Genomic DNA, 24,335 nt, shown 5'->3' on the forward strand with positions numbered 1-24,335 from the left:
AGAGAGACTCCGTGTCCCCTGAAGCCACCTGCAGCCCCTTACCCCACAGATATTCCTGATCCTCCTGCACTCCTCGGATTTGCCCAAGTCATGGGTTTATTTTGCTCATTCATTCAACAAACGTTCGTGGAACCCTTTCTCCACGCCTCAAGCTCGGCGCTGCACCAGCCGTGTCCCCATCTGACCCCGATGGAGCCCTGGCCGGGGACGCACGCTGCTCACGGTACAACAGAGAGAGTAGGGGGGTATCTGGGGGCAGCAGGGGCAGAGCAGCTGCCCTCGGCCCAGGGGGTGACCCCGGGTCTCGGGATCGAGTCCTGCACCGGGCTGCCCCCAGGGAGCTGCTTCTCCCTCTGCCTGTGTCTCTGCCTCTCTCTCTGGGTCTCTCATGAATAAGTAAATAAAATCTTAAAAAAAAAAAAAAAGAGCTGTAAGGAATACAGGACAGTAGCACTTTAGGCAGTGGCTAGATTCTAAGGCCCCCGACCCGCGTGGACAGCCTGGAGGCCCCCGACCCGCGTGGACAGCTGAAGCGTCAGTCTGGCAGAGGTGGGGGTGGACACGGAGGTGCTGCTGCTTGTGACCAGACCTCCTGATGCCGCACGTCCCACCTGGCGGGCCCAGTGCCCCCTGGCCGGGACCCCTCACTGCCCCTGCCTGCGCTCCGGGCCTCACGCCAGCCTTGCCGCGCCCACCGGCCGGGCCCTCCTCCCAGAACCGCCAAACTGCTGCGTGTCCCCAAGGCACCTGCTTCCCAGCGGCAGGTATGTCTCCTCGGAAGTCCAGATCTCTCGTTCCGAACATGACGCCCGGCCACGTCCTAGGATACCACAGGTCAGATGCCTCTCTCTAGAGGTTTCGGCCAGCGGGCGCTGCCTCTGTTGTTTTAGCCACAATTTATGACGGGCCATTTGCAATCCAGCTGCAGTCATTTCTTTGTTTATTGAGCACCTACTGCGTGCGGGGCACTGCAGGATCCAGTGGGGGACAGGAGAATCTCTGCCTTCCCAGAGCTTAGGATCCGGTGGGGGAGTCGGAGGATAAGCGAAGTGAAGACAGACCCGTACTGAACGTGGCGCATCAGGAGACGTCCAGGCGGCAGCCGTAACCAACCATCATCCACTGAGCCGCCTGCCGTGTGGCCTCCCAGGGCCATGTGTCTGCAGAACCCGCGCCCCGAAGCCCCCAGAAGGTTAAAAGTATCAGACCCAGGGCACTTCCAGCTGCCGTAGGTGCAGGTGTTCAGGGAATCCGGCTGGCGCTTGGCTCAGATCCTCCAAGTGCACAGGCGTGAGGCCCCATAAACGCCCTATTTACATTTCTAAAGCCCCGCCCTGTGGTCTGGTCAAGCAGAGCGTCATGACCAAGTGGCAGGAAGGAAACCCAGGTGATGACGGGGTGCATCGGGCACGCAACAGGCACGCAACAGGCACCTGCCAGACGCAGGCTGACCCCGAGAGGAAAGATTAGGTCAGAAAGCAGGAGGGAGAGAGGCTCCGCAGTGAGCGACACACACCCCACTGCACCGCGAGCCACTGCAAAAGGGCCACGCTCCCCCCCGGGGAAGCAAGCGGGCCTTCCCGGGATGCCTGCAGTAAATGCTCTCGGAGAGGGGCTTCCTTCTCCAGACCTGCCTTCTTTTTAAAGAAAAAAAAATATATATTTATATATATTCTGCTGCACCTGCGCCCCGAAGCCTCCAGGAAGTTAAAAGTATCAGACCCAGGGCACTTCCAGCTGCCGTAGGTGCAGGTGTTCGGGGAATCCGGCTGGTGCTTGGCTCAGATCCTCCAATGCACAGGCATGAGGCCCCATAAACGCCCTATTTGCATTTCTAAAGCCCCACTCTCTCTATATATATATGTGTATACTTAAAGCTATTTCCTTGAATTAATGAAAAAAAATGCAAGCAATTCCCTTTGCCCCTGCCAGCACCTAAGATAAAATCTCAAGCTTTCTCAATTCTTAGTAACTCGGTGATTCTGATGGACCTGCAAGTCGGGGCGTGCCTGGAAGCCTGCTGCCCGCCCAGCCCCAGCCGGAGGCAGGAGCACAAGCAGGGTGGAGCGGAGAGAACGTGCTGGCGACAAGCTGGCGTGCGGAGCCGTGAGCCCAGGGACTCAGGCTGCACTCACAGTGGAGATAAAAACGCCCTCCTCGGCCCGAGTCCGTGGCGCGCGCCTGTCATTGAAGAATGCACAACGGGCTGAGGTGGCCAAAGCCAAAGCCTGTATTTTCGCCTGGCGCAGGGAACCAGCGTGGCATCTTTCTGATCCTCAGGCCTTTTTAAAGCTCCAACTCGAGTTCCCTGACTGCTTCCCATCCTCGCCATCTGTCGCAGAGCCCGCGGCGGCGCCAGGATGTGCGACACGTGCTCGAGAGCTCGTCTGAAACCAGGACACCATTAGGGAAGGAATGAACAGAGAACGTACGGCCGGTGCTCGGGATCTTCTGCATATTTTTTTTTGCATATTTTTTCCCCATTTGAATATGGGACGTGCCTTTTATTTTGTACGTCTTTCTAAGTCCCATCCTGAGACAGACCTCCAGGTGGGAAGAGGAAGGAGGAGCCAAGGCCAACCGCCAGCCGCCGGAGCATCAGGACCAAGACGCGTTGAGTCCCGACCCGCGTGGCAGTTTCTGGAAGGCGACCAGAAGGCAGAGAGGTAATCAGTCTGAGAAGGTACAAAAGCAGCCAGAAGCACGGAACGGAGCGGCGTAGCTATCGAAGTCCTTGGGACCCTAATGATCTTGAAGCCTTATGAGACGGTGGCACAGGTCCGGTGAACACCAAAGTCCAAGGCGTACTAATATGACAGCGGCTTTTCTAAAGCCCATCGAAGGGCTCAAACGGACAGGGGGGATGCCACCTTTTACACAGACCCTTCCTCCTAGTCGGGAATTTCCATGCTTCCTCAACCGCGTCATCGGGATCTCGTCATTTCCACGGGCAGCGAGGTCAAGCCGGGACTTCATAAAGTTCTACAGATTTGGGGACGGGGCCGCAGGGCTTGCAAACAACAGGAGGAGAAGATGCATTTTGTTTTTGAGACGTCACGTGCATCTACCAAGACAGACAAGAGAGGAGGATGGTAACTAAAATCCACCCCGAGGATTTGTCCAGCAACGAGCCCAAGACCTCTACCATCGACCAGAGCTGCTGGGAGGAATCCTCCCAATTGTAGTAACTAAGAGACTTTCCTGGCAGGATGTTGAGAAATCAAACAACGACGAGCCATTATCACCATTTGCTGACAAAATATCTCCCGAGAGCCACGGCAGGAAAGCCAGCGATGAGACGCCGCACGGGCTTTGCTCGTGATCAAACTAGCGGTGGAGGAAATGGAGCCTCTGGACTCCTTTTTTTTTTTTTTTTTGCTTAAAATCCAATAAAATATTCAAATGCTTGACTGGTCTGAATAGGACACCGACATGTTCCTGGTCCTTGTTTCCACTCCCTCAGAAATTATGAACCTTCTAGCCCTTTAGAGAGCAAGCGTCCTGGAAATGACTGGAAAATTAAAGGTGGGGGAGACGCTTCGTCCAGCCTCCATGTCATGGCTGAGGTCTGGCGACCGCTCCAGTCACCGGGCTAATCAATGGCGGGTCTAGAAAGAGAGCAAACGTCTCCAAGTTCCCAGTTCCGGGCTCTCCTCCCTTCCCTCTGCAGCGCGGCCTCCTAATACCCAGGGACTGCGAAGCAGGAGACCGAGGCCCTTCCAGAGCCCACGCCCCGGGGGAGCAAGCCGTGCACACGCGAGACACACCTACAGTAGGAGGGATGCTCCAAGCAACGTAGCCGACGGACGTCCGAGGGGACCACCAAGGGCCGCCGTCCCACGACGTTCTCACTGCCTTGTGGCGCCCCACCTGCAGGGTCTGGGCCGTTCACGGCCGCAGGGGACGTGGGGGCAGAGATCCGTGCATCGAGTTTCTGGATCCGTGTACGTCTTCCCATCACAGCAGGGAAGAGTGGTGAAGGGCAAGGCTCTCCAGGGCGAGGGCTGAGGCTCTGGAGGCAGCAAAGGCCTCTGAGCTCAGAAAGGCTAACGCCTTAAAGCGGGGCCTTGCCCTGAGAATCACACCGCGGGCGGCCTTTCCAGCTCAGGAGGCGCCAACTTTGGGCCTCGGGCGGAAGGCAGGAGACGGGAAGGCACCCAGCGAAGTCTGCACGCCCGCCGCAAGGGCTCTCGGAAAGGGTCACGTGGGAACCCCCGGGGGAAGGGTGCTGCAGGTACGAGGGCCGCAGAGCGCGGCTGTGCCCTCACCTGCCGCTCGGAGCCACGGGCAGCTTGACCGCAGACGTGAGAGCCCTACTCGCCATCGTGGGACGTGGGCACAGCGTCCGCCGTGGGCCGCAGCCGGTGTGAGAACACGGCTCCACGAGCACGCCGGGGCACGGGAGGGCACGCCCAGCGTCTGGGCCCAGGTGACCTGCTGCTGCAGCCCGAGCCGTGAACCAGTACAAATAAGTTACGGAGGGACCCAGCTGGCCCCGTGGGGCATAAGGGGACGGCAGCTCACGGCCGCTCCCGTCAGAGGGCAGCGGAGCCTTCCTGGTGCGGCCTGCACGGCTCTGCCCTGGCAGGGAAGTCAGAGGACGCCGGGTGTGTCTGAAGGAGAAGTCTGGTGGACGAGGGGGAGGGCAGGCAGGCGGGCGGGATCCTCGGTTCTCCTAATCGATTCTGAATATTGCGACCCTTCGTGCCCGCGACCTGGCTCTCTGCACAGTACTCCCCACATACGCCCGCCTCGTCGCCTCGGCAGGATTTAATGGCAACAGCACGGACGCGGCCAAACACAGGGACTGTCCACGGGAGCGGGAAAGGCTGACGGCCTCTGCTGCTGGCGCTGCCGCCCAATGTCCCCGTCGGAGTAGAATCGATACCACGTTTTTCATGAGACACACACACAAGGCTCCGAGTTGCTCGTCTCTGTCTGTCATCTACTCTTCAGAGCCCTTTGGTCCATTGTTATTGTGTGTGCACGTCCATCCGTGTTGGTTTTTGCTCGCAAAAACCACTATTTTTAGGAGACCCTGGTGCTCCCATCCATGCCTGCGGGAGAGAGAAGCAGGACCTACGGAGAATGACCCGGCGGTAGGCATCAGAAGCCTTCAAAGGCAAGCACACGTCCTCAGCAATTCCGCTCAGAGGAGCTTGTACGGGAGGAGTGAGGAAGGATATACACCCGGGGACTTCGTATGAAAATATTCCTGGCAGTGCTGTTTGTTCCAGTGAGGAAGTAAACGGAACCTCCAGTACCCACAACAGGGCGTCAGTGAACATATGGGAACGTAGTGGGATCCCGTACGCTCGCGCTGTCGCAGAAGTGACTCTACTGGTATCAAAGCGGCTCACGTACGTTTACTTAGAAAACCAGCCTGTGAAACTATCCGATTCTATTTTTTTTTTTTTTTTTTGCGAATAATATGTATCTACAGTGATACAGATGCTCAGGAAAGAAAAAAAAAATCTCTAAGGGCAGACACCGGGTAGAAACTGGGCATTTCTAGACGACAGGAATCTGTATTTTCTGGCTTTTCTACAACGACGATGTATTATTGAGTAATCACGATTATTTTAAAGTCGAGGAAAGCACTAAGCATGTCAGAAGGTGGATGGAAGCTGCTCCCTTGTACTCCCTCCCTTGGTGGGGGTGGGGAGGGGCGTGAGAACCTGGTAGACCAGCTGTCCCTGAAGTGTCACTTGGGCTTCCCAGGTAAGATGCGGTGCTGAGAAATTGGCCTCCGTTTTTTTTCATATCCTGGACAGAAATCGACACCATCTATGTAGTTGAAATCACACAATTAGGGGGATCCCTGGGCGGCGCAGCGGTTTAGCACCTGCCTTCAGTCTGGGTCGTGATCCTGGAGTTGCAGGATCGAGTCCCATGTCGGGCTCCCTGCGTGGAGCCTGCTTCTCCCTCTGCCTGTGTCTCTGCCTCTCTCTCTGCGTCTCTCATGAATAAATAAATAAAATCTTTAAAAAAAAGAAATCATACAATTAAAACCTGTCTTGGAGCCAAGTTCACCCTACTCTTGGGGGCGTGGAGGCCAGCACGGCGGAGCGCCCAAGGAGTTGTCTGTACGGTAGATGGTCTTCGCCCTCTGATTTCCTGGTGTGTACCTTTGGTTATTGCTTTTTTTCCTTATCAACCGCCAAACCCCAGTATCGCTCAGCCTTTGGGTTCCTGGGCGGGGGATCTGGGCCGCACACAGCCCACGCCGTCAAGCCACTGTTTAAGCGCACTAGTGTTCAGCTCCTTCATCCCAGGCTTCAGTCGTGACTCTGCATCTTACAGATAAGGCTGCTGCCCGCTTTGCAAAAACAAAAACCAAAAATAAAAAAACAAAAACAAAACAAAAACAAAAAAAAAAACCAAAAATCAAAAAAACAAAAAAACCAAACACACACTTCTAGTTTGCCCGATAAAGGACAAATTTTATGTTTTAAAATAAACTTGGGAAAGGAACACAATTTTCTTTTAGATTATCAATGATTCATAATTTAAATATTTGACCAAGTGAGTTTTTTTTTTCTCATATCAACATAATGCAGACCCTAGAGCCTACAGGTTATACCATTAAAAATCAGAAGCTAAGGCACACAGGTGGCTCAGCGGTTTAGCACCACCTTCGGCCCAGGGTGTGACCCCGGGGTCCCAGGATCCAGTCCCATGTCCGGCTCCCTGCATGGAGCCTGCTCCTCCCTCTGCCTGTGTCTCTGCCTCTATCTCTCCGTGTGTTTATCTCTCAGGAATAAACAAAATCTTTAAAAAAAAATCAGAATCTAAAAGAAATTTGGATAGATCATGCCGATTGGGGGTTTAAGAGCAATTTTTCCAATGGGGGAGATGAGCCAGCTCCTCGGAGTTGGAGTTGCAGGTCTGGGTCTGCATCTCTATCAGGCTTGGGGTGATGCTGACACAGCGCGTGGGCCGAGCCCCGAGCAGCAAGCTTTGCGGGATGCCGACTGCTGTGCTGTCGTCTGGCAGCTGATGGGATGCAGAGGAAGTGCACCGGGCCCAGCAGCACCCACAGCACCCACAGCACCCGCAGCACCCCGCGGCTCTCCCGCTGTGGCTCGGCCTCCACCTGAGGGCTTCATGACCTGGACTTGCCCAACCCAACACGCCTGCACCTGCGGCCTTCCCGCGGGAGGCCCCAGCAAGCGGCAGGCTCCGGGCTGCAGCCCCAGAGCTAAGTCCAGTCGAGCCTGAAGCCATCCCGGCTGGAGGGAGCCTTGGCGCCACCTTCCCACCCGCAAACAGCTCCGTGACTTCTGATCGCGCTGCGCAGCCGCGGCCATGCTCAGAGCCGTGTCCCCGGGGACACGCGGGCCCACGCAGAGCGCAGCTGCCGCGCCGGGTCAGGCCCTGAACCGTCCTAGGGGGGGGGGATTGTTCTCAGTCGGGGGATCCATTTGCTGGATGCTCCAAAGTTAAGCGCCCCTGGCTCCGTGGAGCGGCCCAGTGGAGATTCAAGGCCTTGATCTCGCTCCACTTGGAAGTGCGGGGTTTCCCCTACGCCTTCTTTTACGTCGACTGCTGGGTCTACGAAAGCACATCACACACCGGTGGCATCGCTAACGAGCCCTTTGGAAGCCGAGCAAGCGGGGAACGGGTGACAGGAGCCACAGGCCCGACCGGAGCCACGTAGGGCTTGTCGTCCTCATTTAGAGAACACTGGTGGCCTTTCTTTTTTTTTTTTTTCTTTTTTAAATTTTTTAATTTTTTTATTTTTTCTGGTGGCCTTTCTTTGGATGTTTTACGTGCAGTAGGGGCGTGAAGGTGGAGATGCACAGGCGGGGGATCCGGTCTTCTGGCGGAGCCGTGTGCACGGCCTACTGCATCCGGGTCACGGAATCACACACAGGCAACGGCTGACACCCTTCTCCACGAGGATTAACGGCTACATCCGGGTGTTGCCTCCATCTCATGAAATAAGACCCTAAGAGAACATTTACTCTGAAAATCACAACGGGGTAAGCATTGCACGCAGAGGGGAAAAGGAAGAAAACTCCAGAACGCGTCAACGGATTGAAGTGAAACTGCCTACCACCGCCTCTCCCAACACCCCGACCTTCCTTATTTGGACAAGTGGCCTTGAAACTTTAATCTGTCAATAGGTTGATCTCCCCTCACAGAAACAGAAGGAAAATACGGAATGTTTCATTATCCCGAGTCTGAATTTAGCTCTTGGTCATTTTTATTTAAACGCCCCCCATCAGCGACGTGTTCCGCAGAACGCGGTCATGTCTTTTCAACGTGTTGCTTTCAAAGCTCCTTACCTTTGCTTCTGGGTTAAATCACACCGAGGGGAGGCACAGATGCGGCCAAAGACAAAATAAAAAATGTAACGATGCTTCGATATCCTAAAACTTAAAGGAAATGATGAAACGATGGAGAAATGATGCAGAGAAGACGGGATTTATGTGCAAAGAGGCACCCATGAGACGAGGCAGCCTCGGGGAGCCGGGAGACGTCCTCGCATGGAGCAGTGAGGCAGGACCCACGAGCCCCACGGGGGCTCCAGACCAACCACCAGGCCTTGCCATTGACGGAGGCCCCTGATGCTCCCGTTTGAACGACACCTGCAATGCACTTGACCCTTTGCCCTCAAGAGGAAAAATGCGTCCGGGGCACCCACAGCGTCAGCGGGGCCTGTTCGGGGCTGCCCTCAAGGGCAGGTCATCGTCCTGCCGGCCCCAGGGAAGCCAGTCCCTGGAAGCACAGAGCAGGAAGCCGTAGGACACGGAGGCCACGGGAACAGGAGGGCGGGCGGGCGGAAGACCAGGTCCCGTGACTCCCCCCCAGGCCACGTCCCCGCTTTGCAGGGCTTGGCGGCCCCGGCCTGGAAGCTGCAGAACACGCCGCTCACGGGCACTTCCTGCGGCCGCAGATACGGGGAGCTCGTCGGGGCACCGCCTCCGTAGCGCCTCGGTGCATCGTCTGCCGTCTGCCCGCGTCCTGACGAGTGAGGGGGGCGCGAAGCCGGGGGGCCACGTCAGGAGTCAGCGGCTACACCCGAGTTTCCAGGAGGCGCAGTTTTAAGGCCGAGTAGAGGAGCTGTTGGGGGAGTCTCCGAGAGGACTAGTCTCTGGCCTGAGAGCACAGAGCCGCTGCCCCACAACGGCCTCCGTAAGCCCCAGCATCCTCGAAGGCCGATCGTCCAAGTGCCGTTATAAATCTTTATCCGAATGAAAATATTCAATCACACACGACGGGAATTTCATGATCATGACGTGGCACAGTTGGGTTTCCTCCCCCTGGCGTAACAGCTGTTTTTCTTCCATCCTGTTTATGAAATTTCTCCTTTTTATTTAAGTCACTTAAGAACGCAAATCGCACGTAGTGGCTTGATGACCGTCCAACCAGGCTGCTGGGAAAACCACCTAAAAATTCCGCGAGTAGACGTTAAATTCATCTCGGGACGTGTCGCGGTTTACCGAGACCGCAGTGTCGCGGCGTCTTTAGTTTCGCAGACAACCCCGGGGAGACGCTGTCAGCCCTGGCAGCCTCAGGTCGGCCGGCGGACCGCGGTGAGCAGGACGGAAGGGCAGCGACCCGAGGGTGCTCCTCGGGACGCCGCGTGGGAAGGGCAGTGGCCGGGCGAAGCCACCTCCCGACCCAACGGCGGACGGCGAGACCCACGGCCGGGCTCCCCGGGCAGCACTGGGAGCGGGGTCATTGTGGCCAGGAGGTGACCGGGACCCGGCCAAGGACCCCGAGTCACCCCAAGCCGCCCCGTCCGGGCCCCTAAGCCCAGCGGCCTCCCCGCGGTCCTCTCCGCGCCATCGGCCAGTCTGCGGGGAAACGCTACTTTTAAAAGCGGGTGACAAACACCCTCCCTACTGCAGCCCCGCCGCGCCTGCATTGTGCAGGACAAGCTCAAGACCTCAGGCTTAATTTCCTTTTCCTTTCCTGGAAAGGCTCCGCCGTGTGCCCGTTCACGGACTGCGGCAGGGCCTCCCCCACCGGGCGCGGTCGGGATTCACCTCCCGGCTCGGAGGAGAGGCAGGACAGGCAAGCTCGAGGCAACGACCCGAGTCCTGCCCCACAAGGCTGTGATGCCTGCGGCCAGGCAGCCGTTCTGTGACCTGAGGCAGAAGCCAAAGCCAAGCAGAAGGATGAAAGGAGCCTCCAGACCAGACCTGCGTTGCCTCCTCCGAGTTCTTTTTTTTTTTTTAACATTAAAGGAGAATAAACGCCTACTCAAATCGTTATTTTTTCCTCTCTTATTTATCACCAAACACATTTCCTAACTCAAATGTGAAACACACGGACATCCCCGCTTACCAAGAGGCCCCAGCACCGACGGCTGATGCAGGAGTCGCCAAAGATTTAAAGAGAAAAGGAAAAGCAATAAAAGGCTACTGATCCCTAAGAGGAATTCCAACTCCAGATCGCAATTAAAATAACGGAGAGGAAAGCCTCCCAAACCGAATTACCAGTTTCGCTGACAAGGGAGGTGCTTTGTTGTGACCCAGAGGACTGATGTGAGAGCTACAAATTGAGCAAAGGCTCTGGGCAAGTATTTCATAAGAATCGTTCTTAAAGAAATGTAGCTTCTGGGCAAAACGGAGTGGAATGAAAACGGCAGCGGGGGGAGAGTTCAAGGGAGCTTTCCCTGATTTTTTAGGAACGCAGAAGCTTCAGGGAGGGAACGCGAGTCACCGGAGCATTATTCTCATTATTACTAACGGTTCTTAATAACTAAGGGGCAATGCTGGGTCTCTAGTTGGCTGAAATGATCAGAGATTACTCGCAGCAGTTATACTAATAACTAAATATAATTTGACACTAAATTACAATTCCAGAAATACAGCTTTCTGCACAGTCTCTTATTGCAAAGGAAAACTAAGCCAGAACATCAATACACAGAATAATCCAATTAAGTGTCTCTCCATTTGGGTACTATTTAGAATGGGGAGTTTCACAGGGAAGATAGGGAAAAAAAAAAAGGAATTCAGTATTTACTGATTCACATAACCAGGTCTTTTATTGTAAGACAATTTTTTGTGTGTGTGGTTATTTTAAAATAGGTGTTTAATTAATCTGAATGGCTTTGGTCATTTACACAGTGATCTTAATCACTGCAAACTGTTCCTAGATAGAAGGCCTCATTGCCCATGAACAGATTTACTTGTCAATTAGTATTTAATACAGGCATCTTTTTCCAGGCTTGCAGGATGTTTATGAACATATTCCCAATCACCTCTTTTTTTATTTTTTTAATTTTTTAATTTTTTTTTTTTTTTGCTGTATCTGATAATCACCTATGATGCAGAAATACAAGGCCCTAAAGATGAACTGGGGCCACCCATGGGTCTAATGGATGTGCTCTGAGCTGTGAGCCCGCGGGCAGCAGGTATTTGACACGTGTTTGTTGAATGAATGAGTAACCTCCCATTGTTCAGAGAAGCTGTTGCAGGAGCATCTATCCTAACGAAGCCTGGGCTAGTTCCCCTATGCTCGATTTCCACGGGGGAAGTAGTGGCGTACTGAATTCTGAAATCAAGGGACAGTTAAACTCTCCAGGAAAAGCCCCAAATTCCTGGGAGATGGGACCGAGAAGCCAGCGCTGAAGGACATTTAAGCCATACTTACTGCTGGTGGAGGACATGTGGCTGTAGTCAGACCTGAAACACAAAACCTTCGTATTAGTCGCATTACACACGAGTTTTCTGTATCCACATGATTTCTTCAAGCTAGAATTTTAGACACAGTCAGTGGTAAGCAGCATTTACATGGTAAGGACCTCCCACCAAATTAAGAACCGAGGGCTCTCGTGCAACACAAAGGCCTGTCGGAATTTGAAGGGCAAACTTTAAAGAAAAAAAGAAATCAGGGGTCCCCCCTGTGGGCTCTGTGAGTCTCCAAGATGGGAAGCCAGCTGGATCCCAAACCATGTAAATTCACCGGCAAATTTTTGAAGGGAAGCTTATTCTTTTGGGGAGAAGACAGAGTTTTCAGCAGATTCTTGAAGGCCACCAGCACGACTCCCCAAAAAGGTGAAGCAGCCGCTGCAAGCGAGGGCACCCCTCAGGTTGGCACCGCGTCACGGGGAAATATTTCTCTGCCAACCCGGGCGGCGCGGTGATGGGCCCCGGCTCGGGGCCCTGCTAGCCTCCGGGAAGCACTGGGGCACCGTGGGGTTTGACGGGTCTCAGGTCCAGCTGAGAAGACATCCTGCTGCATATTTACAGTGACAGGATGTGGGCTGTGACAGGGAAGGGGAAAGAGGCAGGGTTAGGACAAGGGGTGAAACCACCCATCGGTTTCCAGGCTGAGCAGCCAGCCGCGGGCCCCCGCCTCTGTGAGAACGGGCATCTGGCCAGGGAGCTGCCTGCTTCATCTCCCCGAGTCTGTGCTCTCCTTGTGCGGCTGGGAAGCCCTCCCTCCTGGCAGCCTACTTGCTGCAGAGGCTCTCGCTCCCTCCCTCCAGCGGCCCAAGTCATTCTCAGAAGGGAATTAATCTCTCGGGCACGTAGGGATGCATTCCGCAAGGTGGTAGTCAGGGATATGCTCATGCAAATAAAGCCCTCGATTCTGGTTAGTTCTCCCCGTATACGCTCCTTTAGTTACCCAGCCTCCTGGCGCCCTTCCTTAAATCATCCCATTTTCACTCTGCGGACTGTTACCACAAAAGTATATACGAAACTTCAAAAAAAAATCATCAAAAGCACACCCCTTACTGGCTGAAACAGCCTGCACCGCTCACACAGAGTGATGCATGGATCCGCAGAGGAACAAAATGGAAGGAAAACAGCAGGAAGTTCTCTCTTTCAAACGAAATGCTTTGGTAGCTGCAGAGTCACTGACGCCTCGGGCTGGAGAGAGGAGCAACTCTTAACATTTGCACACCCTCTATGCGTCACGGACTGCGTCCACCTACGCCGAATCCACCTTCTTTTTTTTTTTAATTTTGAAAATTAATTAATTTTTTTGTATATTTTTTTTATCGGAGTTCGATTTGCCAACATGCAGCATGACACCCAGCGCTCATCCCGTCCACCTTCCCACGCTATTGGTTAGGAAACGAAAGCGATGCTACCGGCGAGGAGACCGGGAGGCAAACGGCAACGAGGACCTGCGGTAGGAGCGTGGGGGGCCCTGCAAGGCCGGAGCCAGAAGGGACAAGCATTGGCTGGAACGCGGTGACATGCTGGCTCGGGGACCTGGATGCGAGAGGGGGCAGTCAGGAGCCCCTCACGTTGGTGCATTCAATTCTGCCTGAGACCAGGCAGGACATAAATTGACTTTAGGACAAAACTTAGAAATGTGGCTGTGAACGAATGTAACAGATGCTCCAGGAGCAGCCACCGTGGCACATACAACAACACAACAATCCCGCAGGAGCATCTTAACAAGGCGGCCAGGCTTTAAGGACATTCCGCGACAAATCAAAGAAAACGTTCAACGGGAACGTGTGATGGGACTATTCATTTTATTATTAGAAATCTGTCTTTTCAGCTAGGATTTTCCAGACGTCCCCGAGGCAGACGGGTTTCGCAAATGCAGACGCTGCACGGATCCGCACGCAGATGGATACGAACGCAGAAGGAAATTTATGCGTGAGACCTAATTTGGGAATCCTAAGGTGTAACCGTCGTATTTTGGGACAGGTGCGAGCAAAACGCACGTCCTGCCGCGCCTCTCTCCATATGTGTTTCCTGGGACGAGAGGCGCTGCCGGGGTGAGGCCTGCCAGCGGCCCGGGCTCCCGACTGTCACTCTTGCCCTGCTCCAGTTCCTTCTCCAAACAGCAGCCAATCTTTGCAAAGCGCAAACCTGACCGTGTCACTCTCTGGATGAAGTTCAAGCTCGGCAGCGCACAACATAAACCGCTCTTTCCGTGAACGATGGCCTCTGCCCAGCTCCGCAGTCTCATCCATCACCCCACCTGCCATCCCCGTCCACCATCAAAACGGAAATCAAACGGAAAAGTCCCCTAAAACCTTACACTGCTTTCCAGCCTCTGATCCTGCTTATGCGACTTGTCCACAGTTGCCATCATGACGGAGATACAACGTGCTACTATGTAATTATAATTTTATTTTATTTTATTTTTTTATGTAATTATAATTTTAGACAAAGCGATGGACTGTAGTGCATCGCGTTACCATGTGCACCATTTGCCTTTTGTCTGCTATATGATCGTTTCTGATTGTTCACCTCCGCAAACCACATGACGACGAGATACTTATACGTACAGCTGGATATTTCAGCTCCTGTTCCTTAGGAAAATTATCACGAGGGGAGACAGGAGCTGAGTTAAGGTACAAACACTTGTATAGCTCATAAGATACATTCCAAAGGGCTCCAAGAGATTATTTACTGGAAATATTGCTGGTGAAAGACAAGCTATAAAGCTCAAAATAATTTTGTGCTTCAACAGGTTTGAATAATTTCAGATATTGACTACAGGTCTCTGGAGGGATGCATGATCTCCAGCTTTTTTTTTTTTTTTTTTTTTTTTTAGAATAGGAGAGAACAGCAATAGGATACTGCCTTGTGAATCCTATTTACTGGTCTTACATCCTAAGAGTTTACCACCTAGCTCTGAACAGGACATTCAGCTCTGCACTAGAGGTGAATCCATGAATTTTAGGAAGAAAAGGTGTATGGGCACATGTTACAGATAAGCAGAATAATGCAAGGATTATATATATTCACACACCTGACACAGAGACACATCTACAAATATTACATCTATTTGGTATCTGTGCCAACCATGACCAAAGAGTTAGACACAGGCCCCTGGCGGTATTTTAACTACAATTATAGACGTAAGGGTTAAGTATAAAGGGGTCTGCACTTAAACAGTCCGTCACTGTAGCACCTACTTGCCCATATGCATGTACGAACACAGATATGGGACACCTTCTTAAATTCTCTTTTCCAGGAAAATCTTGGCATAAGAATTGATCTTGGCATTTCCGTAATATTGATCTTGACATTTCTGTAAAACATCAGCTCGATGCATCATGGACCTCATCTGTTAACTCTCAGTCCACGGCAATCGAGAGCTAACTAGCTCCACCTCGAACACAGAGATAATACAGCACCTAATAGATCATCCTGTCTCCTCTGCCAGATTTCCCCTTTTACTGTCCTCTAAACCTGTCCCATCTTCAAATTTATCCCCCCCCCCATTCTTTTCCATTCACCTGCTAATAAACGCCAGACCTGTGAATCGTTTGCCATCTCTAAATCACAGCGAAGTATCAATCGGAGGTCACCCAAAGGGTACGGGGTGGCTGTGTTTTCAGAAGCTCAGTGACGGGTGACATGGACGTGGGGGTTCATTAATGCCGGATCAAACTTCTAAATTAAATTAATGCATCCTTCAGATATGGTCATATTAGAAAGAGTGGCCCAGACACCGTATCTGGGAGACCTCACTAATGAAACACCCGCTAAAAAGCACTCATCTTACTTGATGCCTTTTCTTTTGGTCTGCAACAGCACCGCCTGTCCCTCTGTTAAGGGGTTTTGTTTCTTGGGATACTTTATCATGGTCAGTAGCTGGCTGGCCAGCTTTTCCTAATGAAAAATACACAGAAGCACAAAGCTTGCCTTCAGGGATCCCTGGGTGGCTCAAGGGTTGAGCGTCTGCCTTTGGCTCAGGCCATGACCCCGGGGTCCCAGGATCGAGTCCCACATTGGGCTCCCTGCATGGAGCCTGCTTCTCCCTCTGCCTGTGTCTCTCATGAATAAATAAATAAAATGTTAAAAAAAAAAAAAGCTTGCCTTCAGTGCATTTGGAAAACGGGAGCTTCAAAATAGCATCAACTGCCCCAGAAGAATACTAGTTTGCTCTTAGCTTGGCCCGCACTAGGTGGGTCAGACGGTAAAGATGACATTTCAAGCAAAAGAAAAACGTCTGAGCAGGAAACAAGAATTAACTGCAAATCAACGGCTCTCGGAGAGGCAACTTCGCTAGGTGGAAAGCACGCCAGAGACTTAGGCTTCAATTAGGCCACGAACTCGTCATGACCCGCTGAACCTCCGTTTCCTCATCTGTAAAATAATAATATTGGGACGTGTCCTATCGTCCTGCAGATGCTCTGAACGCTGATCAAACTGAAAACATCAGAGCATCTGCTGCGATGACTATAAAGAACGTGGGATCCAAAAAAAAAAAAAAAAAAAAGAACATGGGATCCTGAGCGTACCTGGAAATACACATTTTTATTTTAGAAAACTCCAAGTTATCATCAGGCGTGTTCTTCACACTGATATTAATAGCATGATGAGGAATCATGCACAGAGGGTTCACGTATGCCGGGCACTGTTCTAGGAGCTTTAAATGCACAGACTAACTGAATTCTCACAACCACGCTGTGGGGTGGGTGCTACTGCTGTCATCCCATAGAAAACTCAGAGCACGGAGCGGAACCCCAGCAGCCTGGCTCTCTTGATCGTCCCTTTCGAAGCAGTCAACACCCCCTGCCCCTGGGCCGCGGGACCCACAAAGGTTCACACCTGCTCGGCAACAATAGTCCCCCTCCCCCAAACCTTGATGCGATGCTCTCAACCGCTCGCTGCCTCCCTGTGCCCGCCCCAAAGGAGCTGAGCGCAGCGGCAGGAGGACACAAGGAGGACACACGGAGACGGGGCCCTTCACACGTTCACCGTCACTAATCTCAGCTGGGTTCTCGGCCAACGTTGCCCCAAACAACAATTTCCAGTCCCCACTTTCCTGGGGGAGGCAGCTGTTTGCCCAGAACGGAACCCCACCTGCCGCGCCACGCTGCGGGAAGCGGAGGTCCCTCTTCCCACCCAAAGCCCGTCTGACCGTCTGACCGAGAGGCCTGGGGCCCATCTGCCTCCACCTCTTCAGCAAGGGGACTCTGCAAACCCTGTTCTTCTCCTAGATCTTCATCCTCTCCCTTTTTATAGTCTCTTCTAGGAGCACCTCTTTGCTCGCCTTGGGAATCCTTCCTGCAGCCCACCCTCCCCTCCCCTCCCCTCCCCTCCGGCTACTGCCTCTCCTCACCCGTCCCTTCCCAGACAAAGGGCTCTAGCTTCCTCCACCACGGATTCCGCGCCTCGGGGAGGCCCGGGGCTCTGCCTTCCGCCCGCACGTCTCCTCCACTGCCTCCGTCTACGTTCCTTCATCCAAGCGGGGTTCTCACAGCCCAGGCCTTTCCGTGCCCCCACCTCGCCTTCGAGGACACCAGGTTCTTCCTTCTGTGTCCGTGTCCACTTTTTCTCAGGCCCCTTTAGCAACTCCTCCGCCTTCGCCTGGCACTTAAGTGTTGTCCTGTCTCAAGGCTGGTCTTCAGCCACACCTACTCGTCAGGTGTTGAAGGGTTAAATGGCTTAATGGACTAGTGAAGGCTCAGGACAGTCCGAGGCCTGGAGAAAATGCTGGGTGTTTGCTACTTATCACCTTCAGCCAATTTAACCCACTCCTAGGGCGGCAACTGCCATTTTTAGGCTGATGGTTCCCAAATGTGATGTCATCACGCCGACCTGCTCTCCAGCTAGATCTACTCAACCGCTGGCTCGGCGCATCCTTCCTTGGCTGTCTCCCAATACCTCAGACCCAACGTGTTGAAAATGGAGCTTCTCCTGCCCTGCCCAAACTTGGTTTGGGGGGGACCGCAGGCTACTTGGAGAATGTGGATGAAAAATCAGTCTTTTCTCACAAAAATTCACAAAGAACATCATTTTGCCTACGACTTCAAGCCCTTCGTGGACCTCAAACTTAGGGTCCCTGCCTCAGCAGATGTGTCACTTGAGCCGAGTTCTGAAAGAAGATAGAGTGTCACCCGGTGGACAGGCACGCCAGGTGGAGGAGGGCACAGCTGGCAAAAGGGGCGGCACGACAAAGGCAAAGGATCGGAAACACCTTGCTGATGTGGCTTGATGTCCAAGGGTCCAAGAATGCACCTGCTGAGAAACAAAGCCACAGACGCACAGGGGGACCCTATAACACTGGGGCCTGTAGGGCCACTCTAAGCTCTTTGTATGTTAGAGCGGACACAGCCACTAAAAGTCTGGAAGGCGGAGAGACATGATCAGATTTTTATTTTAAAAATAATAATGAGGGACGCCTGGGTGGCCCAGTGGTTGAGCATCTGCCTTCGACTCAGGGGTCCCGCGATCGAGTCCTGCATCGTGCTCCCCGCAGGGAGCCTGCTTCTCCCTCTGCCTGTGTCTCTGCCTCTCTCTCTGCGTCTCTCATGAGTAAATAAAAATTAAAACTTAAGTAGATAAAAATAACGATAGCAAACAAGTATTAAGTGTGGACAGACAGCTCTACGAAACCTGGGGGCGAGTTCTGGAAAAGCAAGGAAACGATGAACGGCTTTTTGATAACCAAACTTCAGGAGGTACGTGAGTATGCGGCCAATGCAGGATCAGTAACCCCACGCTGAGGCTCGTGCTCAAGTGCACGCTCTTCGGCCTTCATCTTTAGCTTAAGGAGGCTACCGAGGCAAAAAGAACTCTTTAACCGCTTCCATCCCGTCACGACTTTATGTTCTGGGGACAGAGGCGGTGAAGAGCAGCCTGGTGTCCGTATGGTCAGCAAGCCCCTCCCGGCAGCCCTGGTTGCTATCATGCTTCTCCCTGGGAGCCCAGGGTACCGCCCTGGCCCGGGGCTTCCCCTCCACTTCTCCAGGAGAGCATCCTTGGGGAAGAAAACACCTGTTTTAGGTGAGCTCCACAAACTGAAAACGAACGGACCCGTTGGTGCCTTGATGAACCCAGCTACAAGGGAGCTGGCGAGTTTTGCTCGGTTTCTTCTACTCGTGGCCTAGCTAACCGGGAAGGCGGGTGGAGGGGTGGGGTGGGGTGGGGGGATAAAAATCAGGGATCTTCAGTTACAGTTGATAGATGCCGCACGCACCCAGTGTGGGGAAGGAACAGGGAGTCCTATCTGGAATCGGGTCACCCCACCAGGATGTGACGGGGCTCTAGGGCAGAACCTTAAACAAGCACAAGTCTGAACAGCAGCAAGAGCCCGCTGGGGAGTACCTGCTGCGGGTGTAAAGTCCCAGATCCGGGCGAGGAGTGGGTGCGGGCTGCAGGGACCCCCTGGGAGCCTTTCTCAGGGGCAGCCCCTTGTGCCCATTCTGGCCTTGGACACCCCACCTGTCCCAGGGCTGCCAAGCCCCGAGCTTAGTCTAAATCTCCCCAACTTTCAGGGACGAGGCTTCCCCTGATGAGCGCAGCTCGGGTCCACCCCGGGGCTCGCCAGATGGGAAGGGACACCCTTTCCTCCTGATCAGCACCCGCATCCTGGACGTTTGCTGACCTGCACAGGGGAGTCCCCTAGGGATAGGGGCCGGCGCAAGCTTTTGCAAGGACAGTCATCTGCATGCTGCCGGCTCTTTTGTCCCACTTGAGGAAAATGGTGTCGTTGGGGGGAGGCTGGTTTGGCTCCAGGGTAGAAGTTTGGGCCGACAGTGTCCGCCGGAGCCTCAGCCTCCAGGCCGTCTCTGCAAGCGGGGCTACCTGACGGGTCGTCCCACCTGGCCCCGCCCGGACAGGTGCGCACGCGAGGTGGGCGGGGAGGTAGGAGCCGAGCGGAGCGCACGGAGGGCTCCAAGTGACGACGGTCCTCGCCGCGATGAGCTCACGGAGCTGTGGGCGCCAGGTGCCCCGGGAGGTCCTGGGGAGCCCCCGCCCGGCCCCGACCGCGCCGCCCTGCCCTGCCCTCCCCGGGGGCTCCGGGGACCCTCCCGCTCCGCTCGGCCGCGGGGTCCGGGGGGGCACGGCCGGGGCTCGGGGGCTGGGGGCTGGGGGCTGGGGGCGCCCCCGCCCGGCTCACCCTCCGGTCTCGGCGCCCGAGTCCACGCAGTCGTCCTCCTCGCCGCCGCCCGTCTGCGGCTCCATGGCGCGCCCCGCCGCTCCCGCTGCGGCTCCGGCTCCGGCTCCGGCTCCCTCCGAGCCGCTCGCGCTCGGGCTCGGGCTCGGCCGCCGCCTCCGCCCCGCCCCGCCTCCGCCTCCGCCGCCCCCCGGCGCCGCGCCCTCTCCTGGCCGCGCCCTCCCGCTCGGGCTGTGCGCGTGCGCGTGCGGGGGCAAGGGGGGCGGGGCGGGGCCGCCTGGGCGCGGCTCCGTGGGCGCGGGTGCGCGGGTGTGCACGGGGAGCGGGTGCGCGTGCGTGGGCGCGGGGCCGTGGGCGCGCCTGGGAGCGGGGCCTGTGCGAAGGTGCAGGTGCGCGCCTGGGAGCGGGTATGGGTGCAGGTGCGCGCCTGGGAGCGGGTGCGCGTGCGCGCCTGGGAGCGGGTATGGGTGCAGGTGCGCGCCTGGGAGTGGGTATGGGTGCAGGTGCGCGCCTGGGAGCGGGTGCGCGTGCGCGCCTGGGAGCGGGTATGGGTGCAGGTGCGCGCCTGGGAGCCGGTGCAGGTGCAGGTGCGCGCCTGGGAGCGGGTATGGGTGCAGGTGCGCGCCTGGGAGCGGGTGCGCGTGCGCGCCTGGGAGCGGGTATGGGTGCAGGTGCGCGCCTGGGAGTGGGTATGGGTGCAGGTGCGCGCCTGGGAGCGGGTGCGCGTGCGCGCCTGGGAGCGGGTATGGGTGCAGGTGCGCGCCTGGGAGCCGGTGCAGGTGCAGGTGCGCGCCTGGGAGCGGGTACAGGTGCAGGTGCGCGCCTGGGAGCGGGTGCGGGTGCAGGTGCGCGCCTGGGAGCGGGTGCGGGTGCAGGTGCGCGCCTGGGAGCGGGTGCGGGTGCAGGTGCGCGCCTGGGAGCGGGTGCGGGTGCAGGTGCGCGCCTGGGAGCGGGTGCGCGTGCGTGGGGCCATGTGCGCGCCTGGGAGCGGGTGCAGGTGCAGCTGCGCGCCTGGAAGCGGGTGCGCGTGCGCGCCTGGGAGTGAGGAGCGGGGCGTGTGCGCGGGGGCGGGGGCGGGGGCGGGGGCGGCGCCTGCGCGGGCGGCGTGGGTGGGGGAGGCGCGCACCTGCGCCGGGCGGGGATGCGGCGGCGTCAGGTGATGCTCGCGGGCGCGCTCCCGGGTGGGCGCTGAGCCGGCGCCGGTCCGCGCTCGGAGGCCGCGAGTGGCGTGTGGGCGAGCGTGCGTGTGCGCCCAGGAGCCGCCGCTCTCCCGGAGCTGGGAGCCGCACCCACAGGCGCCCGCCACGCCCGCCCCATCACCTGCCTCCCCCGCCCGGGTCAGCCCCCGGCCCCCCCCCCCCTCCGGGCCGCCCGACACTCAGCGTCCTGCCTTCTCTTGCTATTAAAAATAAAGACCCTGGGATGCACCTGCACTGGGGCCTGTGGGGTCAGGTTAGAGGCGCTAGTGGAGGCCGCGCATCAGCCTGGGGGGAGGTCAGGGTCGCGGATGGTGATCAGCACCGCTCTCCTGAGCAGGGCGAGGCTGATGGGGAGCCTGAGGGAGGCAGGATCAAAAGAATCCGCTTTCAGTCCCACACGGGGCGAGCCATGGGGGGGCGCTCCTTTATTTCTGCTCTGTTCCGCCTTCAGGCCAAGTTATTGGGCTCCTGTGGGTCTTCACCTACTGATCTGTAAAATGGGGCTTCGATGAGGACGCGGACGCAGGTGCAGAAAACCAAAAGTCGGAAGTTCGGGGGTGACCAGGGCTGAGCGTGGAGCCGGGTGCAGCCCTGGGCACCGCCGCTGCCAGGCCGGCCCCCCCCACCCCCGTGGCTCCTTAAGTACCTACTGGGTCTGGGCGAGAAGCAAGGAGAAGGGGGACCTAGGCTGCTTTGGGAGGTCTTGCTCATTGGCTTTATTTAACACTTTATTTTAAAAATCACTTGTCCCAGAAACAAAGATTTCAGGGTAAAGAGAGATGGTGGGGTTGGGGCCCTGGTGGGGGGTGGGGTGGGGCTGGGGGGTGGGGGCGGGAATCTCCCTTTTCCAAGTCTCCAGAAGAGTTTGTCTGCTGTGAAAAATAAATATTATGATTATGACGACAAAAATCATAAACTATTGACAAATCTACTGAGACAAAGAGAGCCACTAGCTTACGTGGGAGCATAAGGAGACCAGATGGCAAAGGGATAAACGAATCGGAGGACAAACGGTTGAGTTGGAAATTAATCTCATTAAAGTATGAAGGGCTCGGCGGGGATGGGGGAGCCAAGAGGGGGTCCCGCCCGGGAGGCTGCCCCTCGCTCTGGGCCCACGGTTCCCGGCGTGACAGCTGCAGCCCGAGCCCCGACACCCTGTGGAGGGCCTGCCACCACCCCCCCACCGCCTGGGCTGGGTGACCCGGGGCAGGGCACCAGGGAGCCCTGGGGAGAAGTGCCCAGGAGCACTGGGCCTTCCGGGAACCATGGCCAGGTGGCCCGTTGGGCGTGGGACCGGCGGCCTGGTCTGGGAAGGCTCCCTGCGGGCCCTCCACACCCTCACGCGCCCCTCGTGGGTCCAGTCTTCACAGCTCTGACCGCCGGCGTTCGTCTGCACGTTCTCACCACGGAGAGCCACAGGCTGAGCGGCCTGAGGCACAGGGACTGGTTTTGTCAGGTCCCTGGAGGGGGACGGCCCACGGAGGGTGGCCGATGGCGGCCCTGTCACTGCCTTCTCTGCATCCGTCTCTGTGAGTGTCCAAACGTCCTCTCTGTATGAGGACACCTGCCAGACTGGGGCAGGGCCCACCCGAAAGGCTCCATTTATTTAAATATTTCCCTGAAGATCTTCCTCCAAACACACTTCATCCGGGGGGAGACCCAGAGTTGGGCTTTGGCCTGTGGATTTGGGGGCCCGATGCAGCGCCTCACTAGGAGGCAGGACCACGTGCATGTGGGCGACAAGAGCTTTGGTGGCGGCCGCCTGCCCACGTGTACACCGTCCTCTTGCACCTGTAGGTGGGTGACCTGATGGGCAGATGCCTTGTATGTACGTGGGGAGCATCCAGGGCTCGGGGGGCTTTGAGGGGTCACCACCTGGAGGCCCAGGGCTGACTCGGTGCCTGGCAGGTGGGCGGCAAGGCCTTACTGTTCCGCTCTGCAGGCAGCCTCCATGTCTCCCCCAGGAGGTCCCTGGGTCCCCGCAGGCGGCCTCCAGGTCTCCCCCGGGAGGTCTCTGAGACCCCCTGATGGTCCCAGTGTCCCCGACCATCTGCACCTGCAGGCCGCACTTGCTCTTCAAGGTGACTGTGAATTGGGGACATGGTGGCTGTGGCCCCGTAGGAAAGTGACCGGGCCCCGAGCCCTGACCGTGGGAGTCCAGGGAGGACCCCTACACCTCAGCGTGGCCTGATGGGTGGCCGGACGGAGGTTGTGCAAGGTCAGTTTAGAGACGTGTACAAAGTGCCATTAGAGCCGCTGCCGTGAGGAAACCATCCCCCTGGGTGACATGGGGGGGGACACGGGGGACACGAGGGACACGGGGCCGGGGAGGGAAAGGCTTCCCGGAGGAGACGCCGCGCTCACACAGGTGGTGGTGGGGGCCCTCGGGCAGAGCACAGGGTGGTGGCTGCGAGCGGGAGTCACATACTGGACACCTGACACTAAGGTGATGCTGAAAAATAAACACTTGAAAATATAATCGACCTACTTTGTTCTGTAAAAAAAGAAAAGAGACCGTGTTTGTTGGTGCGCAGCGGCACAGCTCTGCTTCAGCCCCCCTCCGGCCCCCCTGGCCCCTCCAGCCCCTCTCCAGCCCCCCTGGCCCCTCCAGCCCCACTCCAGCTCCCCTCCGGCCCCCCTCCAGACCCCCTGCAGCCCGTTCCAGCCCCCCCCCTCGGTCCCCTCTGCCCGTCCAGGCTCCGCGCCACCATCCCCGTGGTGGCAGCCCCACAGGCCCCATCGGGCCCGTGAGGGGAAGCGGGGTCCCGGCGGGCGCAAGGAGCCCGGAGCCTCACCTGGGCCGCCCCGCGGGCTCACCTGGGCCGCCGGGGTTCTCCGTCTGCCTGTCTCCGGGTCGTGCTGATGACCGCCTGGCCCCCCGCTGCTCCGGATCAGGGTCGGGGTGGGCACCGAGGCCCCCGGGGCTGGCCCGGCCTGTGATGAGGAGCCACCGCGGGGACCCAGGGTCCGAAGGAGCCGCCCGACGTGGGGCTGAGGGCTTGTCGTGCGGGTGAACTCCTGGGCCACGCCTCTCGCTTTCCTCGCTTTGTTCACTTGTTTTTTCATTTTATTTTGTGCCAGCAGGGTAAGCTGGGCCCCGGGGACGCCTCCTGTGAGGCAGCTTCCCGGGTGTCACGAGGGGAACGAGGGGGTGTCCTGCTGGGCGGCGGGTGGCCGAGAGCCGAGTGGCCGTCCTCGGGTGGCGAGCAGCAGCCCCCAGTGCCCTGGGCACCCCCGTGCTCCCTGGTGGCCACCGTGATGCCCACGCCCTGGTCACGTGGCTGCTGGGTTGTCCGGGTCCAGGCACCCGTCACGCAGCACAGTCCTGTGTCCCTTCCGGCCCGGGGAGAT

The 24,335-nt window shown here is 56.7% G+C and overlaps 1 protein-coding gene and 1 long non-coding RNA gene across 4 annotated transcripts in view; one reads left to right on the plus strand and one right to left on the minus strand.

Annotated features, from left to right (window-relative positions):
- The window catches only part of FAM124A (family with sequence similarity 124 member A), an 84,770-nt gene extending 64,801 nt beyond the window's left edge, over window positions 1-19,969 (minus strand). For all 3 annotated transcript variants that reach the window (XR_012001940.1, XM_072760512.1, XM_072760513.1), the window contains exons 1-2: window positions 19,789-19,969; window positions 11,611-11,642 (exon numbers count right to left, since the gene is read on the minus strand). Coding sequence is in view for 2 of the 3 variants with exons in the window: in XM_072760512.1 (XP_072616613.1) it covers window positions 11,611-11,642; window positions 19,789-19,853 (97 nt within the window). In the remaining variant the exon portion in view is untranslated. The remainder of the gene's footprint in view (window positions 1-11,610; window positions 11,643-19,788) is intronic.
- On the plus strand, window positions 12,466-15,749 carry LOC140599274 (uncharacterized). The gene is made up of 2 exons (XR_012001939.1): window positions 12,466-14,043; window positions 14,908-15,749. It is a non-coding gene; the product is annotated as an uncharacterized lncRNA (long non-coding RNA).
- Window positions 19,970-24,335: the final 4,366 nt, after the last annotated feature.

Source organism: Vulpes vulpes, chromosome 6 (genome assembly GCF_048418805.1).
Source record: "Vulpes vulpes isolate BD-2025 chromosome 6, VulVul3, whole genome shotgun sequence".
Lineage (NCBI taxonomy): Eukaryota > Metazoa > Chordata > Mammalia > Carnivora > Canidae > Vulpes > Vulpes vulpes.